Genomic DNA, 20,491 nt, shown 5'->3' with positions numbered 1-20,491 from the left:
ACTTTTTTTTCCGGAAAAAAAGACAAAAGAAAAAAATGCTGTCACAATTCCTCGATTAAATTCGAGAACTCGATTTTGAAAAATCCTTGATTGCAATTTGTCAGTGTTGATTAAACAGCAAAACACCGGAAGTGGCACATTGCACAGAGAAGAAATTCGTGAACCGTTTTTAAAGGCTGCGCGATATATTAAAACCACTAAAAAATCATAATATAGCATAGTGCTATTGTGAAATCACAAAGGCTGTGTTTCAGTTTAATAAATATATGCGCTGCGGGTTTCCGGGAGCAGGTTACGTGTTTCTCAGAGCTGCCCTGTTCAGAGTACATGCTGTTCCACATGACCTCAGTCTCTGCATGTGCGGTTTGTTTGGGTTTCCAATAACACGCAGTGTTGCGCTGTTATCATTTAAATGCGTGGAGCGTGTCTCAGCAGCTCGGCTAACAAACTCCATCTCTGCATATGCTGCGAGTTTGGGTTTCTTATAACATTCATCTGGGTACGCGCAATGTGTTCATCGCGATTTCAAAAATATTATTTTAATTAAAGCTACACTGTGTAGGATTTTCTCCCATCTAGAGGTGAAATTGTTTATGACTACCAACTGAATATTACTTTCTAGCCCCTCCCATTCCGAGGGCGTTTTAACTCCTACGGTGGCCGTATTATTTCAAATCTGCCGGCAGTCGCGAGTAATCTCCCCCTCGCATTCGTCACGGTGCCACTGAGTGTCAAAACGCGAAAGGCGAAGCTTGAATTTCCAGGTATGTCCCTCTTTGGCTAATGTATTTTCAAGATGGAGGCGCAACATGGCTGCCGCCATTCGAGCGACTCGCTCGTATGTATTCTAAATGGCAGATTCTACGCTTACGAGAATACTTGATTAGTTGGTAGAAGTAATTACACATTAATGAGCACATATCATTTTGAAAGAACAAAGTGTTTGTTGCTAAGAATCAACTTAAAAAATTACACAGTGTACCTTTAAGAATATGTTGTTTTGAGATGTTTTGCAGTAAGGGAATGCTAATTCCATATAAGTAACAGGTGATTCTGGACACAGTGCGCAGTGGAATTTGAGAGAGAATCCATCAAAATAATTCAACACAATAGCGTACCTAATGTTCTCTAAACCTTGAGAATGACTGGTTCCTCTCTGAGGCCAGTACCACATCTGAGCATGACTTTCAGTTGTTTTCTTTATTTTTCTCAAAATCCCCTCATTGGACAGTGCCAACCCCAGCTGCATGTCATAATGAGTCCGCTGGTTTCTTAGCAACCCTGGGTGGCCCACTACCCTACATCCCTGAGAACAGAGACGCTTTGAGATGCAGACGAGAAATGCAGGGCACTGACAGAACCGCAGACAATCCAAACACGTATGGAGAGAGGGCAGGGTGAACACATTTGTCTTCATTTTGTAATGGTTTAAGACAAGCGTTTCCTTCTATTAGCTCATAGGTTTACAATAGCCATTCTGCAGCACCAAGTGATGAAAGAAATAACTGAATTTTGCTATTAGCTGTGCTTGTGGTTCATTGTCCCTGGAAAATAAATGGAACGGAAACTATTGTTCTAGTTTATGACTAAAACAACTGTTGATGCCATAACATGCATGCCATACAGAGGTAATACCTTTAGCATTTAATATTCTTATTTATTAAGACCAGACTCAAGTGTATAATATATATATATATTAAAAAGTATGGGCCAGATCATTTGAACTTTAAGAATTAAAATGAAATGCCACTTGGAAAGCATAAACATAACTTCTGCAGAAAAAGTTTCAGTACATTACAATTGTCAAAGGCACACACTTTAGTTTTGTTTATGTTGCTCTGGTCAATATGGTAGTCAGTTGATCATGTGACTCTAATGGCGGCCCTCATGAGGTTACCGCTCAATGTCAACAAGGGCTACTGATAGGACTGGAGTTTTCATCTCATGTGAGATTACATTATTTCAAACATTTAAGTATTATTCTTTTCTTTAAGGGTAATTTTTTTTTTTAAATGAGGAAATAAAAAGTACTGAAGGCACAACTTTAATACTCGCAAACTCCACTTGCCCAGAAAACGTGTTTAACTGTGCTGATGACTGCCAGATTAACTCATTTGGCTTCAAATGCTGAGTGAGTAAACATGCCAAGATGAATTAAATCCATGGTGAAAGCATGTAAACAATTCTTACGAATTATTTAGTGACACAGAGATTTAATGGAGTTGTTGGTCATTCTAAAAACCAAACACATCCACAGCTGTAGAGATGTGGGTGTACAATTAAGACTGAAATGTGCAGGAAACCTTTTAGGCTGAACATACCATGTCTAGCTCTTGAGAGACTTGCCGCTTGCGTAGCTCCTCCATCCGATCGCTGACGTCGCTGAAGTATGTGTTGTAGTACTCCGAGTACTCCTGTGCCAGGTCATCTATATTACCCAGAGAGCCATCCTGCACAAACAGAGATATAAGTGAGACAAACTTTGATGGCTTTTCATAAAAAAATAAATAAAAAAAACATTTAAAAAGACAATTTTAAATCACATGCATTGAAATAAATTCCATCTCTCATTATTAACCCTCCCTTCCCACACAGCCTCAGAAACACAAACAAACACGAGTGGAGCTGTAGGAGAGCTTCATTAAAAACCTGTCACTGGAACGTGAGTTTAATTACGATCGCAAAAACGGCGCCAGCCATCAAGGACTTAACACACTCAGAACACATTGCACACATCTGCTGCGACAAGTCGCAAACGGTCACACACAAGCTGAACTAAACATCTAGCCCTCACATTCCATTATTTTCACTCCACATACAATACTCTGGGCTGAGACCACTGGATTTTTGCAGAGCTTTGTGAATTTGTGGGGTTATAATTTCCAAGCTATTGGTTTACAGTGAAGTTGTCAGTTTGTTTTGATGGGTTTCCTGTGCCAAGTATATGGGCCAATACAAGGACAGCCCAATCTCATAAAGAATTCAGTAATGGTACACATTGCATGCAATCATTTTCACCGAAAAAAAGTTAATTTATAATCTGTATTTATTTTTATATACCAATTATTTAATGTAATATTAAATAAAATAGCATTTGTTTTTTGTAAAGAAAATATAAGACAACCCTCTACAATGACAGAAAATCACTCGCATATGCGACCAAATGTCACGAGAGGCGACTAAAAAATGTATTTAATTAGCCAATGGCAAGTAAATTGTACAATTATAGTCGCCTGTAATTGAGTTAGAGACAAAAAATAAGTATAGCGCAAAGCCGCACATGTAAGTTCATTGCCTGCTGAGCTTTATGCACCCTGTAAATTTTCTCTCACACACACACGCACTCACAGTGAGAGAAAGAAAAGCCCCGAGTGAACTTTAGCTGCCCCGATCGGACCAGTGCTGCATCGTCATGAAAGTTTATCATTTGCATGCGTTTTTAAAGGATTTGTTCACCTCAAAATGAAAATTTCCTGATAATTTACTCACCCCAATGCCATCCAAGATGTTCATGTCTTCCTTTCTTCAGTGGAAACTAAATTAAGTATTTTGAGGAAAACATTTCAGGATTTTTTCTCCACATAATGGACTTCAATGGCAACCAGAATATTGAAGTTCAAATCAATGCAGTTTCAAAGGGCTCTGAAGTGCTTCAAAGGGCTCTGCACGATCCCAGTCGAGAAATAAGGGTCTTGTCTAGCGAAATGATCTGTCATTTTCAAAAATAAAAATAAAAATGTATATACTTTTTAACCACAATTGTTCGTCTTGTGCTGGTCTGCGACGCGCCACGTATTACGTCATCATGTTGGAAAGGTCACGAAAAAAAGAAGAAGAAAATAATAATAATAAATTAAAACAAAGATGTCGGACGATTTTGAAGTTGGAAGAGAAAATGAGATGGAATTTTTTCTTTTTGAACCGGAGTACACAGACAAATAACTTAGAAAGATGACGTGACGCATGACCTTTCCTCAGCTGGGATCGTGCAGAGCCCTTTGAAGCACTTCAGAGCCCTTTGAAACTGCATTGATTTGAACTTCAACATTCTGGTTGCCATTGAAGTCCATTGTGTGGAGAAAAATCCTGAAATGTTTTCCTCAAAAAACTTAATTTCTTTTCCACTGAAGAAAGAAAGACATGAACATCTTGGATGGCATTGGGGTGAGTAAATTATCAGGAAATTTTCATTTTGAGGTGAACTAATCCTTTAAGCACGCTGTTAGAATTTTTGTGTGTGAAAATTGAACATTCGAAGCACATTTATACTAATCTCTTTCAGGTCTTGCACTTGCACAGACTATTCCACACAAAATTGTCAAAATGTCCGTCTTGGCGAGTATCCTAGAAAACATGTACACTGCAGTATCAGTAATCAAACAACATACTCGCTGCAATAATTGACTGAATAACCCAACAAGGATTCATCTCCATTTAATTTAGACAGTGAAGACTGTGCAGTGTTATTTTACATTTGATTAGGGTACTTTATTCAATTTCTGCACCTAATCTTTAAAGCCTGGAAAGCACTGCTTATTTAATTAGCATCTTTGTTCTATTGTGTTTATTTGTGCTTTTGCTTGTAGTTTGATTATTTGTTCTAATTTGATTACAGAGCGTTTACTTGATTTTAATAGTGTTTGAAATTTATATGTAAGAAGTCTCGTGAGTAAAATAAAATAAAAAATACTAGCCAAGGGTGACTCAAGCTTCAGTGTGTCCATAGAGGGTTTTAAGATTTAAGAAAAAAATAGTGCACAAGCCCTCCCTTACTGACCAGCCCTTACAACCTTCTCTGACATTTGTAGCTGTCTTGTTGTGAGTGCGGATATTCATTTGTGGTGCAGCCTGGCTCTGACTTCAGCATGTGGGTGCATTCTATTTTTCTACGAGCTCGTGACACACACGTAACAGCGAATTACCTCAGACTGCTGCAAAAAAGCACATAAAACAGGAAGGTCCTTCACTCAAACCAGAGATTAGTTTCTTTAGAAAACTATCAATACCCCAGCAGCTGCAGGTGGCATGGTTTCTTTTCCTAAATGGAAGAGTTTGTTACATTTGTTTCTTTTCCTAAATGGAAGAGTTTGTTACATTTAAGACCGTGTTTGTTGTATTTCAGTTCTGGGCTAGGCTGGATCTCTCCTGCTGCTGTACTAGATGCCCTTTAAAGTCCTGATGAATGCAAAGTCAAGCACAAAGGACTTCTTCCTGCTCAGGACCATGCTGACAAACACATACATCCTGTCATTGTGTGTATAGGCCAGAGCTTGGAAAACCAGGGCCTCACACACATACTGATTGGTAAAATTTGAATTTACAGACATGGACTGATGCAATTAGGGTTGTGTTAAAATCTATCAGAATAGTGCTGAAAATAAGTTGGGAGTTTCACGTTTTATGAATAATATAACAGAATTAGACGTAAAATAGTTGTTTTGCTCTATATAAAATGTCTCTTAACCAATCCGTTCCAACAGAACTCCAACCAGATGATCTCAGAATACTGAGACTCCCAATGGAACGCCGCTCTCGGTGAGAAATTCCAGCTTTTGCATTCCAATATGCTGGCCTTCAGAGTACCTCCAGCTTTTAGACAAAACATGATGTGAATATGTGAGATTTATGTTGTTGGATGCAAAAAAAAAACAATTTCTGTCAGATTGTTTTAACATTCTCCTTACTCTAAGCCATTTGATAAAGAGAGATACTAAGACTAAATAAAAACTTTACAAGAGCAACCAGGCCACAGGCTTTTTGCTGTTGCCATTAGACAGATTTTCTCAAGTACGTACTGTTGGTTGGGGTGGTGAGTCTAGCAGCTTGCTGTAATGACAGGTCAGAGGCTGTGCGGAGCTCTGAGTGATGGGTGGAAGGGCCAAAACTTTCATCCAAGAACATATTTCAATCTTAAAATGGACTCATAGCTTTATATAATTTTATTATATAGAAGGCAAAAGCATGAATTAAAGAAAAAAAAAAGACTTTTTTTCTTCATTTACAGTACTATAAAAATAAATAAACATTTTAACTAACCAAACCTGTCATTGTGTAACAATAACAACTAAGGAAAGAAAATGTATCTATAGCTTTAAATATATTAAAAATATATAAACACACACTCTCTCACACACACATATACCTGTATGTATGCATGCATTATATATATAATACTGTATTTTAAATATAATTTTGTAAGATCCTAATAAGCTTTACATATTTTTTATTGAAAAGGGTTTAAACAATGTTCTTCATGCTTGAAAAACACTGAACCATAAACAATTATTGTACATGCAGCTGTGGAACAGTCCTTGGGTTGTTGCTCCAAACTCGTAAGCCTTTCGTTCATCTTTGAAACACAAATGAAGATATTTGAATGAATTCTGGGAGATTTCTGACCCTCTATTGACGGTCCACACAACTACCACTTTGACGTTTCAAAAAAGCTTATGAAGAGATCTCAAACTAATCCATATGAAGTGATTGAGTGGTCAAGTCCAAATTTTTCTGAAGAGAGCTTTAATTTGGCCTTTTATTTGCATATAAACATTCATCAACGCACACATCAGATATGGTAAACGGAAGCTCAAGCATGTTCGCTTGATGTATGAGAACCAATGAGGTTTACTCCTGTGCGTTTTCATTTTTTTCATTTAACAGATTACAAGTGGTTGGCAATTAAGGTCACAGCTCTAAACTCGACTGACTCGAATGACTGTGAAAAACACCAGGAGAAAGTTACCCAGGGTCCCTGATTATCTGCATGAACATCCCATAGTCCTGCTGCATGTAGGCATGAGGGATCAGAGCAATAAACTGCAATGTCCGTAATGCAAGAAGCCTAAAAGTGCTCCAGCCAAACATTTGAGAGCAGTAGCAAAGGTGAGACTAAGTTCTACTGTTTTGCATTAAAAAGTGCAGTAACTAATAATATGACATGTTTATTTCTTGGAAATGCACATTTGACCGTAAAGCACTGAGCTTGAATTGAGATACAGATCAAATTAACTTTTAACAACAGTAACATGTAAAATCCTTAGTTTTATAGGAATTTTTTCCACATTAAATATAACTATCGGATAATATTTTGAGCTTTGAAGAGCTGGAAAAAGTGTGAAGCACTGGAAAGTCCATGAAAAGTGCTTGGATTTCACTCTCAAAAGGTTGTACGAACCCCTATAATGAATAAATGTAATAACATTCGACTATTTTTGCCACAATACCATGGTTACAGTTAGCGTTACTACATTAAATCCATGGAGAATGTGACTTGTGGACTGAAAACCCTTCTATAACTCTGTTCATGGCTCAGTGTTTCTCCTGGTTTCCACACCAGCACTGTTTGATCTGATATCTATGGTCTGCGCTGTCAAATACTGGTCCGAGCTCATAAACTGTCTGCGCAGCGCAGCTTAAACGAGAAGCACAGTTTTGTTTCGTTTGATGTTTTTCATATGCAGCAGAAATGGCAGCTCTTAGTTGGGCAACGTGGTGGTCCCACCAGTGCGACCTCTAACAAAATTTAGTCGCACTGACAAGAAAAAAGGTTGCAAAATGCAACCATTTGGTCGCAGTCTGGAGCCCTGTCTAAGACAGTGCTAGAGGGAGACAGGAAGGACAGCTGATAAACCTTGCAGTGCCAAACCACATTTAAACATATTCCCCCCAGATGTGTTTGAGAATTTGCAAGAGCCTTGGTGGAAGAGTGGGCCAATCTTGTGCAGAGCATGAGATGCACTATACTGCTTAAAGCAGCTGGTGGTCACACCAGATGCTGACAGTTGTTGAATCTTTATGTTCATACAAATATTTACACGTTAAGAAATTTGCTGAGAAATTTGCTGAAAGTGAGAGGATGTTTAGTTTTTGCTGAGTTTATATGAGGACCAGGCCATCTATCTTCAGACTGGAACTGAGCCTATCAGCACTGAGAGAAGCAGTGGCCCTTGATCTGAATTAGTTCAGTTCCATCTGTACAGCACATGCCTTTCATATTCTTATCATTCCACACATTCCAGACCTCCAGTGAGGTAATGCTGCAATACTTTAGTCTTAAAGTGTGTGAGTGTGGGTCTGCTGCTTCCAGCTGGGCATTTAACTGAAGGACTAATTCAAAGCTCATGCGTCATCTGTCTGTATCTGTAAGAGGATGTAGATGACAGAAAATGTTTGCCTCACATGAACGTAGCTTCACATGAGCTGAGATGAGTCTTATTTAGCTGACATGAATCACTGTTTGAGCACACAAACAGCACCACCCAAACACTGCTGTCCAGCCCGAAAAGCCAAACATTTAAAGCACCCAAAGCTATCCCTTTGACTCAAACTAATGCAGACCTCTTCATACAGTCAGAAGATACTAACCTTAATCCAACAGAGTGTTGCTGTTTTACTGTCCACAACCAGTAATGTACATCTATCTGAACTTTTTTTTTTTTTTTTTTTTTAACTACCTTTTTTAAACTTTTTGGGACTGGAACTTGTTCGACAAGAGGACACAGTTTTTTTTTTGTTTTTTTTACACAGTAAAAGGCATAACCCAAACAATTATTTTGAGTATGTGCATGAATGAATGATATTTTAAAGCTACAGTTAATTAAAAATTACATTTATTTTTGAAGTGAAAAAAAATAAAAATGGTAAGCTGCAAATTTACAGACTAAGTTCTAAAGCTCCTCAGACTTTGGCTCTTAGCAGGTGTAGCTCGCCAGCTCTTATGTTTATGAAGTCCAGCTGGAACTACATTCATTGGCTGATATTATTATTATCATTACTAAAATGTTTGCTCTTTTGGGTTGACTCTAGTTGGTAAAAGGAAGTAAGATATCCATCACTGTAGCACACAACAGGAGACACTTCAGTTCTATAGCGCTTGAGTATTTTTTTAATCACTATTGACTTCTCAAAAGTATACATCATCCAATTACAGTTCAGTTATCCAGAATCTGCTAACTTCAACACTACTCGAGGTCCTGAGCCACCCACAACATGGACCAAACTCAACACGTTGTGTAATGACTAGCAACAACATTCTTTCTCAAGACTGTTCATTTCCAGGACAGGGAGAGAAAGAGGAGGAAGAGGTCACAGCGACTGGAAGCCAGACATATCCCACATTAAGCAAAAGAACATGACCTTTTTACAATAAAATGCAACAAATATGAGAAACTGTCTGTTCAAAGAAGCCAACCACAAATTCACACTTCCCTCAGATGAAGCAGCAGCCATTGAGCAAAGCCACAAAGATTTGATGTGGCCATTGTGCCGTGAGACAGCTATGCTGTGTATGTGTTGAAGAAAGAAAAAAAAAACAAGGAAAGAAAAGAGTGATTGAGAAAAATACAGAGAAAGACAAACAAAAAAGAAAGATGATGATGCATTTTCCTCTGACAGCAATGGACTCGTGCTAATCCAGGGGTGCCCAACCCTGCTCCTGCCGATCGACTGTCCTGCAGAGTTTATCTCCAACCCTAATCAAACACACCTGAAGCAACCAATAAGGTCTTCAGGATCACATGAAAATTAAAGGCAGGTGTGTTTGATTAGGGTTGGAGCTGAACTGTGCAGGACAGTCGATCGGCAGGAGCAGGGTTGGGCACCCCTGTGCTAATCAATTAACCTACACAATCATATCTTTCATTTGCTCAGCCCACCTGCTCAGAAACAGCTTTATGGGACACAAACGTCCTCAGAGGGTAAAGACATATTTGATTACCCTTCTACACAAATGAGAAAAAAACGTGACCTACTCCAACATGCAAAATTAGGCTTTTCCCCCTGTTAACTCTCTTACTGAGAGAGGAAACTTTTTCTTAGGAAAAATCTTTCATTCTTTACTGACCTGAAACAAAACAGCGCAAACACATTCATACAGAGAATCCAGTGTGAAATGAGTGAACAGATCTGATAAGAGATCAGTTCTTTTCACAGTGCTCAAATCAAAGGAAACACATTTCATTCTGAATGCAGTGCAAAGAGTAGAAAGCCATTAGACGTTTGGACGAAGCCCTGAATCCAATGCTTCTGCACTGTGACAAATATGTGACTAATTCCAGGAATTCATGAGAAGCATGCACTCCTTGAGGATTAAACAACAACACAGCAGCAGTAAAATTTTAAATAGAATCTAGATTTCCTCTTTGATGTAAAATATTTTCTTGAAGTACCCACTATGTTTAAATGAATAAACATTGTCACATGGCATGCAAATTATTATTATTATTATTTAATTAATTAAATCCCTCGCAGTTCCCTCACAAATGTTTGGGAAACCCTGAAATAGGGCATCCAGTGTCACCACATCACATAAACAATGTCTTTCTAAACTATGTTAAAAATACCTTGTTTTTATTATAAATTATTATAGATAGAGATGCAGCACCAATACTAAATTTCTCAGCCGATACCGATAGCCGATTATTCAGAATGATAAATCTATATCTAATCTGTCTAAAAAGCTTGTCATGTTTTCAAAAAGTCACTTTGGATAAATGCATCAGCTAAATTAGGAATCTGCAGGTTGTCACAAATATAATTCAAAATGCGTTAAAACAACTAAAGTAAATACCTTAGAAAGTTAAGGCTGAACTGAGGTTTTCTTTCGGGGAAGAAGTTTTTATTCAGTTGCGATTCTGTGCAAATGTAGATTGCATAATATTTCTGCTAGATGCTGATCCCAGAATAATGAGTAACACAGCAAACCACAAAACAGGTTTAATGCATCAACCTTCAGTAACAGAACATCACAAGTCTGCTTTTGTTTTCCTAGAACTTCTCATCATAAATGTTAATGCCCACGATCCCTAAACATGTCATGACAATTACTGTATACAGAATACCGCCTGATTTTTTTAACCACACAGGTACGGTGGGACAAAATATAGATAGGGCAATTAATTGTTGTCCTCCGTGCGATACGAGAATTGATACGCTAGCGGCAAAAATTGATATTTTAATTAATAAAATAAGGCGCTCAAAAAAGATTTACTTGCTCCCAACGTTGATACTTCATGGCTCCTCAAGGTGGCGCTCAACACATGAATAAGGGAAATGTGGCCATAAGAAAATAGGTTTTTAACAGGATGGCGGACAGCAGTGTGAGTAAAATAAGATGCCCCAGCCACGTTTAAGTCCAAAGTCTGGAAAACCTGCACTTAACCTTTTGACGGGCATTGTGTTTTCATAGTTAGACAGATATCGTGATGTATCATTATAGGATTGTCTAGCAATATATTGATTATCGTAGAATTGCTGTATCGTGATATTATCGGTATCGTGAGCCATGTATCGTGTATTGTATCGTATTCGTGAGGTGCCCTGTAATTCCCACCCCTATCACACATGCGCATTGAATTTGTTTTACTCTAATTAGTTGTTCCACAAGGTGGCAACACTGGCCCAGCCCATTGTTCTACAGTAGAAAACAAAACTAAAGAGACGAATAACAGCAACAACAAAATACCGGAGACTGCAACAACAACAGACACCCGCATTGACAAGAGGGTTATGAGAGAGCCTCAACTTTAGTTTGTAAGAATACAAAGACATTTTTATCGGTCATAACTTCTGGAGAAAAATAGCGCAGACTGGACAAAGATGAAACTTTCTAAAGCGCATGTGTCGACCACCTGCGCTCGCATATGCTATTCAATTAAGTATACTTTGAGAGGGTATGCATTCGCTAGTGAACGGGTAAAAAACAAAGTATATTTTGAACTTTAATGGCCTTATACTATAAAGTAAGATTACCAAACAAATGGAAATGACTCACACTCTTCAAAGTAATGGGGGAATGGGAAGTTGATTGACGAGATGTGTGGCGCTGCCCTGGAGGGGAGAAGTGGACATGGGCCGTATTTGAGTTAGAGAGGATGTGAGACAGAAGTTGGTCAGGGGGTCCTGGCGCACCCTCATTAGGGCGGCTTCCTCAGGATATCCACAGAGGCAAAGGAAAGAGGGCTGACGGAAGCATAATGAAGGAAGAAGGGAGATGAAAAGAGAGAAAGGGAGAGAGAGAGAAACGCCTGTGCTGCGCTGGGTGGAGAATTTGTTACATTAACTGGAATCAGAGGAGGGGGAGCAATGGCTCATCCAAAATTTAGATCAGTTACTGTCAAGTGCTCAAGTACTGCGGATATGAGCAGCCACTCTCACACTCATTGTCTAATGTCCACTGGTGAAGCCTTCTGCCACATGCATATTGTGTGTTTGGCATCCTTTACAGTTCGAATTAAGTAACATGCTTCTCAAATGCTCAGTGTTTACTGCATGTCGAAGTGCAAAAACTATTGCATTTAATGCAAATACCGTAACTCAAGCTTCAACAAAGGTGCTCCTATTTTAGAAATATGCCATGAGGCAAACAATGAACTGTATTTCACAGATCATTTTCTCTCTAAAACATTCACAACCACAACAAAACAAATCCGAGAGGCGGCTGAAATGAGGGTGGCAAGCTGTTAATTGACTTTGAAGTGAATTTACATGAGTGGAACCACATAAACGATGTTTGCGTACACAGACCTCACTTCAATGACAGGCAGACAGAGGTATTCTCATTAGGATAGATCTATGAGTTTGGCATGCACTATGGTAAACCTCAGAATGTGGCTCTAACCCTTAATACGTTTCTCGGTAGCCGCTAATTCTACAAATGAAGTTTATAAACATTAGCAATAAGATAGTAAATCTTAAAGCCGCAAATAAAGCAATATACATACTTCAGAAAGCAAAAACTATCTTACAACTTCAAAAATCTACATCACGTTATAATAAAATCGTACTTTTATAGACCGAGCGGCAAAGCCCATCAAAACAACATTTCATAAGGCTTGTAAAAGCTGAAAGTAAAACAACCCGGACAGTATAATGATCATCTTAAAACCAAGAACTATTTTTTATCGCAGAAAAAGAAAAAAATGTCCCATATTTATTACAAGGCTCTCTGGAATACTTGACTCTGACTGGTCAATCATGGTGTATCTAAACTGCATATTTTACCATTGTCCCATTGAACCAATTTTCTACACAGCTGTACTGTTTTAATCTGTAGCTTTACACTCAGCAGCCTGTCCCCCCCTCCTCCCTGTATAATAAAAAGGTTAACATAAATCATCTAGTCATTGTTGCAAAATAAAAGCAGTGCAAATGCACAGATCACCATTTGTTCGAGAATTAAACAACAGTAAAGCAGAGTAAATTCTCCAAACCTCTACTATGGATGAAGGACATGGCGAGTTGCTATAAAGCCAAAAGATAGAGGATTCAGTTAAAGAGGAGTTTGTTGTTTGTTGGGGGGTTGGGTGAAGCAATGCTGAGAACACCTTCAGGTGCTACTTCTGCAACTTTTCCCCACACAACTGCTTCATGGAAGTAAAGATTTAACCTGCTGCATGAGCAATGTGGTTTAAGTCAGATGAGGAGAGACCACTGCAGGGCTATTTGTAACAAGAGGAGTAGGCTATACATGAGACATATTCCAAGAAAAGAAAAAAAGACTCATCCTCTATTAGTAACATCACAGAATAAAATAAGCCTGAGGGAGGAAGAGAGGTGTGCAACGTAAAGGCAATTAATCACTCATATGTGTCAGTGAGTAATACAGTTTATCTCCTTGGATTTAACAGAAACAACTGGGAGTAGTATATCTTTTCTCATTAAGTAATCTCACTTTATAGACACAAAAGCAATACACACACTTCTTCAGACGCCAAATTAACACCACCGCCATCAAAAGGCAAAGCCATTTTCACTGGAAATGGGTGTCACACCTTTATCTCTTTTCATCTGGGTGTTTCACAACAGGCACGTTAAGGCTCTGACAAAGTCCCAGGGAATAATTGTATGTAAATGTCCAGTTTACCCAATGTCTTACACAGCACTAACAATTAAAGATACAATTAAAACCAAAAAGGGACTGAGAAACCAAGACCAATGGTTTTCTATTTTAATATACTTTAAAATATAATTTATTTCTGTGATGGCAAAGCTGATCACGCCTTCAGTGTCACGTGATCTCTCAGAAATCATTCTAATATGCTGATTTATTATCAATGTTGGAAACAGTTGTGCTGCTTAATTTTTTTTTATATAATCTGAAATGCTTTTTTCATGATTCTTTGATAAGTAAAAAAAAAAAGAAGAAAAAAAAGAACATTTCCATTTTGAATAAATTCTGTTTTTATTATTATTATTCATCAATGAATACCTGAAAAAAAGTATAACAGATTCCAAAAAAAGCAGCACAACTGTTTCCAACATTGATAATAACCGAGTATCAAATCAGCATTTTTAAACGATTTCTGAAGGATGATGTTTCCAAACTTTTGACCGGGATGTTACAGTATAACTGCATGAGAGGAAAACAATAGAAATACCCCAAATGTATAGGCCTTGATATGTTACATTTCAGTTAAATATATTAACCAGTCCAGAGAAAATACATGGAATATTGATTAATAATATATACAATGCTATATTTTTAGTGTTCGTTTTGTTACTAGGCCGATAGTTGCCATGCTAGACTGCTTTGCGAACGATTTAAACTAACTTGCACGTTAGATAACACGACAGTTTCAACGCCAAACCACTATTTCGTGTCCATCATTAACATGAAAAACATTGTAACATCCTGGATAATGTATTAAGAGTTAAATTGACAGAAGGAAAACACATCTAGTTTCTGCGCTCTGTTTGAAATACGTTGCGTATCGGACTGCGCACGTGCGCCACTGAACCTGCGGAGCGTATAATAATAAACACTTCAGTTACATACCATGTGATACGATTCCCTGGAGATTTCTAAACTTCTCACTGCCACTCAACAGACCAAATCACTCAGCTTCAAAACTCATGTACACCACGAGTGTGAGCTGAAGTTGTCCAGAATCTCCTGTTGGCTGATTTAACATGCGCTTGGCATCAAAGCACAAGCAAGCACTACACACACAATGAGCTCCAATAAATTAAGCCCCTTGGGTAGAAGGTCTTTTCTCAAGTTGCCTTCCTGTGACACCCCTCCCCCAATCCCAAACTTACCAGCATCCCCATCACGTCCGACCAGAGCTGGGAGAAACTGTCCGAAGATGCGGCGCTGACCGCCTGCGGCTCCTCGACAGAAGACACTTGATCCTCCTCCATTGTCAAACACTGATGGGTTTACAGCTTAAAATTTCAAGTTGATGAATGTTAATCCCCAAACCATAAAATACGTCCCGAAGTCTTTTTAAATCTGATTTAGTATTTCGCTTTTCCGTGGTGCGTGTTCAAAAGTCGATGGCAAGTATTCCGTTAAAGTACAGAAATACATAATCATCAAGGTCGCTGATATGTTTTCCATTTGAATCCAGCTGAGCGCACGGCACAGAATAACACAACAACTTCTACTCAAGTAGCCTATAGCCGGACAGTTTCCAGTGATTCACTTGGCACTTTGTCGGTGCGAACCAACCAAAACTTTAAGGAGTTAGCTTTAGAGTGCAATATACAACGATTTAACCACTACAATCCGTATATAAAATAAAAATCAACCCCAGCGAGACAAACAACCATGCGAAGTGCCCTCGAAAGCACCATTCGGCAACAACAGTAACGAATACGCCCGAAGCGGATTTTTTCACTTGTTGAGTCTCCAGCCTCCCCCTCTTCGACCCAATGGTTTACTCCGCCCAAACAACACGGCTCTCCCGCTTCACTGCCACAAACTAGACAAACCGATCCTTCCTCACTAAAACTTCACGAACCCATGACGACACACAGAGACCTTTGGAGAAGGGCATCTCTCCTTTCGCTTTTCCAGCAATACTTTCCCCGCTATAAACAGACACAAAGGAACAAAGCGACATTTTGCTCACAATGCATTCATAAACAAAAGCCTATGAGAAAATTATTTTAGAAGCATGACGCTATCCATTCTCTATTCATACAACTTCAAAGCACGCCTAAAAGTTTCACATACAGCAGTCTGCATCTTTTTCTTTTTTTCTTTTTTTTACTAATAAACCCCAAAACTCCCACCAATAAGGTAGAACTAGCCTACTCATTCACTGACAGCAAAACAGATAGCATTATCAGTAATATTACTAGTCACTTTCATGAAAAATAAAATAATTAACACGCATTGTTTTATTTCCTTAAACTTTTTTTTTTTATGTTAAAAGTACACTGATATGGCGAGGTACAATAGTAAACTCAGAAAAGTTAAACTAAGGGTTATTGTAACTAAACAAAACCAAAACATTGTGTGCCTTCAGTCACAAAGCTAATAAGTAAAACACAATCCGTAATTTCATCCACATGTAACACAATCTGTGACTTCATGTTCTTTCATGAAGATCTTGTAATGTGGCATCTGACCATGGTGGATGTCCTAAAGGGACACAGGGGTTTCACTAATCTAACTAACCTCTGAGCTCCTGTGTAATCTGAGCCGCAGAAAGCCAGGCATCAGGAGAGAATTGAATAATTGTGCATGTTCAAAGCACATGCTGTGGATATTTCTCATGTCACAAAGAAGCAGCTATACATGTCTGTTCTTCTTCTATTTACTTTGCTTCCCAGAGACACATTACCAAAAGCAGCAACAGCTGTCCAGTCTCGTGACAGATGCCAGAACAGCCTGAGAGAGAGAGAGAGAGAGAGAGAGAGGGGGGAAGAGAGAGCAAGTCCCTCTTGTTCTATGTGAGAATTCCTGCATTAGTCATACAGGGGCAGAGAGAAGACCATCCATCCATGTGATGATGTAGATCACACATAAACATCTGTGCAATACTGACGCAAAAGAAAATGCTTGAGTCTCAATAAAAATCTTACTTTACACAGTTGTTTTGTAGGCTACTTTGTCTACACAGTTGTTTTGTAAGCACTATCTACATTATACTAACTCACGCACAAAGACAAATGCACACAGTTCTCAAAGAAATGAATGCAGGTCTGAGGTAAAGGAGGAATGACTTTCACAGACAGGCCCTCAAAACAGCTGCTAAACAGGCTTAGTGTTTATAGCCTAAACATAAAACACACGCTCAACTCTCTTTCAGTGCGCGCACACACACACACACACACACACACACACACACACACACACACACAATCTTTTATCATCACATAATCGTACACAAATTTCAAATGGAAGTCTCTGATTGTCTGGTAGTGCTATACCTGATGTCTGCTCCTGTATGTGTGATAAGCACAATGTTTGCTTAAAAAGTGTCTGTCAATCAATTTGGGGGAAAGAGGTCCAGGAAGGGGTCAAAGCTTCAGGTCACTGTGTATTTGTAAGGGAGTTCCCTGCTGAGTAAACAGAGTTCCTAACAGCACTGAAAGGTAGAGCAAAGGTAATGATCTATTGTTGAGACAGCATCCGGGTTCAAATCAAAGTGTGTTGTTAAACTACAAGGCCTCTTTCACCTGTAACCTACAGGAATTGCAAAAAAACTTTCACACAATACTTCAAGAAACACTTAATTCAACGGTGGGCTGCAGGGGGTCAACAGAGCATAGATCTTGAGGAAGGAAAGTCAACACAGCTGCACCCGATTCACACCACCCATAAATATAACCAACATCAAATATGGGAAAGCGATTCTAGGCTAAAAACATGGGTTAGGGTTAGTTAGGGTTAGGGTTAGGTGTTATGATTGAACGCTCTGACAGGCATATAGAACAGATAAGTTTTGATCTGTAAAATAGGGCTTATCCCATGCAAACTTATGTTTACTTTTTTTAATCAAAATTATTGAATGCTTCAAAAATAGCTTCTTATGTAAATTGAGACTATTGTGTCTTATAACACCATCAGCATTAATATTTCTGTATTTGATATTTGGGGAAAGTCATTGGTTTCTGTTTTCTGCTCATGTCTCTCTCTGCACCTGTGGTGCTGATGGTGATGCTGTTGCGTAAGACACACACAGTGGTTCTCTTGCAGGGCTGTGATTGGTATTCCAGTGATCTACATAGTGGCAGGAACTACAGGCCAGTTTGGCCCGGCTCACTGGATCTGTTTATGTGGAAAGTGCCAAAACGCTGGCCACCTGCAGACTCTGGTTCTGTGGACAGCAAAACATTCACTGTTCTGCTGTGATAAGCTACCCTAACTAAAGCTATGAAGTATGGACCACTGAGCACAGGGTAGCATTTACAGCTTCATCCCGAGAGCCCACGGTAACGCTGGACGTTTTGGATCTGTTGAAGCCGAGGATGAAGGAAACATATTCTTCGGAATCATGTTAAATAAGGATACGTAAAGATGATAAACTACTGTTCAAAAGTTTGGGGTCACTATGATTTATTTATTTGAAAAAATAAAATTATTCAGAAATTATTAATTTAACTGAAGAGTAAAGGCATTTATAATGTTAAAAAAGATGTTACAAAATAATACAAAAGAAAAAATAATAATTTTAAACACAAACAGAAACCAATTATTTTACATTTCACAATATTACTGTTTATGACTGTATTTTTGGTCAAATAAATGCAGTCTTGGTGAGCAAAAATGTTCTTGTAAAACCATTTGTAAAAATCTTACTGACCTCAAACATCTGAACAAAAGAGAAGGAAACAAATATCAGATCAAAAAGTGGTTGATCTTATCCTAATGAGATTGATCAAACCAGGTTACTTTCATGAGGGATATCTGCAGAAGGTTTTGAAGAACTTCTGCAACAGGATATAAGCCATCACTTTAATGAAACTGTATTTATGAGTGTGTATTCATATGACTGAATTTAAACAAAACAAGCACTTTAAAACCAATGTTTGCAGACTTTGCACACAATCCTAAAATGTATAATCAATCCAAGAATTATAAATGAAAACACAATTGTGTTTAATTTGTAAATCAAATATGCATATTCTATAGTTTCCAGAAATCATGTTAGTTATAGTATTTCATCCAGTGAGTTTCAGCCAATGATGCACAGCATTGTCCAGTTCAGGAAAGTGTCATGTTGCTGCAGGATCAGTCATAATACGGGTGGCTTTTCAACAGCAGCCAGTGCTAACTTCAAACAGAATACTCTCAGAAGTGTGTATGTGTGTTTTCTGGTTCATGCTGGTAGTGGGAGGGCTTCACTTCAGCTGCACTGCACAACACACTGCTCAAAGATAACCTAAATAAATAAATAAAAACACACAAATGTGCAATACTCTGTGATAGTTGTGTGATTGTTTCAGATCTTGAGGCGAGATGAGCATTCTGCTCTCTAGGAAAGTTTATCCGGAATGTGTCTTCATGCTATGGTGGTAAAAACACAAAACACAGTAATCAGACCTGCACTTCATCCATTCCCCAGACACGAGAATTAAACGAAAAGTTAAAGATAAAAACCTTTATGTAAAATAAAGCAGCTTTTATTAGTGTGTACATGATTTGGAACCTTATCGTGCATACTAATGTCTGTTATGCTTGACAAACTTCTTTGCATAAACTTGACATCTCCCCTGTAAATGGGTCACTAAGAGAAACACTTGCTTTTGTCATTATATCTCTAAACTCTTTGGGCGCTCCAGGCACTGAAGGGTACTGAAATGCAGGGATCATTTATCCCTGTTTGGCTGTGTTGCTCCATGACTGAGTAAACAGCTATTAGCTGGAGTGTTTCTTTTAGCTGCATTAGTCTGGCACACTGGAACTCAGCATTTGAGCCATCCAGCAACCGGCCGTCCATGTGCAACCACATTTGTCTGGAGATTTGGCACTGTGTGCACTTTAATCATGGTACGGTTGCTAACTGGTACGGTGTGAAGAAAAGCACAATGAGACGCGAACGCACATGCACATTATATTGACAAAAAATTTGATTTGTGAGCATTCTGCAATGGACAGTCTGCAAATATATCAAATAATAAACCATCAATCAAACCATTTCTGATCCTGCAATGTCATGCTGTCCACATGATGACACTATAACACTGCTATGTGTCTGTTAAATCTGTCATCCTAGGATTCATTTCTCTCTCTGGAAACTTAGTGTAGGACAAATAATGTGCACAGCGACCAGTGCACCCAATGTAATCACAGTGTGAGCTATTCATTTCCAAATAGAGCCCCCTGGTGGTTGACATCATAACTGCAGGGTAAATGTATGCGGAAAAGTACTAAGATTAGTCAGAATGAATTACCTAATAACAAAGGCTTTGCACTAAAGGTATATGCTAATAAAAAAAAAAAAAAAAAAATACTGACAAACTTTTAAATGGAAGTGTAAAGTTTGCAGCCGCATTCAGTTTAACTCTCTGATCTTTAATGTCTTGGCAATAGCGGTAATGCTGAACATGTCGACTATGCTAATATGAGGGAGATAAGAAACATGTTTGATGCTGGTTTTCCACTGACTTCATCTTTGTGATCTTTTCACTGAGTTTCCCACAGCAAGTCATAATGAGAACTGCACAGACCCATAGCAATTAATAGAAGCCTGACAGAATCTTTCACATCCTCATTGAAGACCCAGATGCACGATAACAAACAGCTGTTCCCCACACATCG

The 20,491-nt window shown here is 38.5% G+C and overlaps 1 protein-coding gene across 8 annotated transcripts in view; it reads right to left on the bottom strand.

The window, feature by feature from the left end:
* The window catches only part of sash1a (SAM and SH3 domain containing 1a), a 232,718-nt gene that overhangs the window by 36,082 nt on the left and 176,145 nt on the right, over positions 1 to 20,491 (bottom strand). For 4 of the 8 annotated variants that reach the window (XM_084090764.1, XM_084090765.1, XM_084090766.1 and 1 more), the window contains exons 1-2: positions 15,037 to 15,698; positions 2,322 to 2,450 (exon numbers count right to left, since the gene is read on the bottom strand). In XM_084090764.1, coding sequence (XP_083946890.1) covers positions 2,322 to 2,450; positions 15,037 to 15,138 — 231 coding nt within the window. In that variant the 5' untranslated portion in view covers positions 15,139 to 15,698. Of the gene's footprint in view, positions 1 to 2,321; positions 2,451 to 15,036; positions 15,699 to 20,491 lie in introns of those variants that run through there. The other 4 variants (XM_084090762.1, XM_084090763.1, XM_084090769.1 and 1 more) reach the window with 1 other exon arrangement.

This window comes from Abramis brama (genome assembly GCF_963993115.1).
Source record: "Abramis brama genome assembly, chromosome: 18".
In the NCBI taxonomy this organism is placed as follows: domain Eukaryota; kingdom Metazoa; phylum Chordata; class Actinopteri; order Cypriniformes; family Leuciscidae; genus Abramis; species Abramis brama.
The sequence above is the reverse complement of the archived record's forward strand: the minus strand, read 5'-3'. Positions and strand labels throughout refer to the sequence as shown.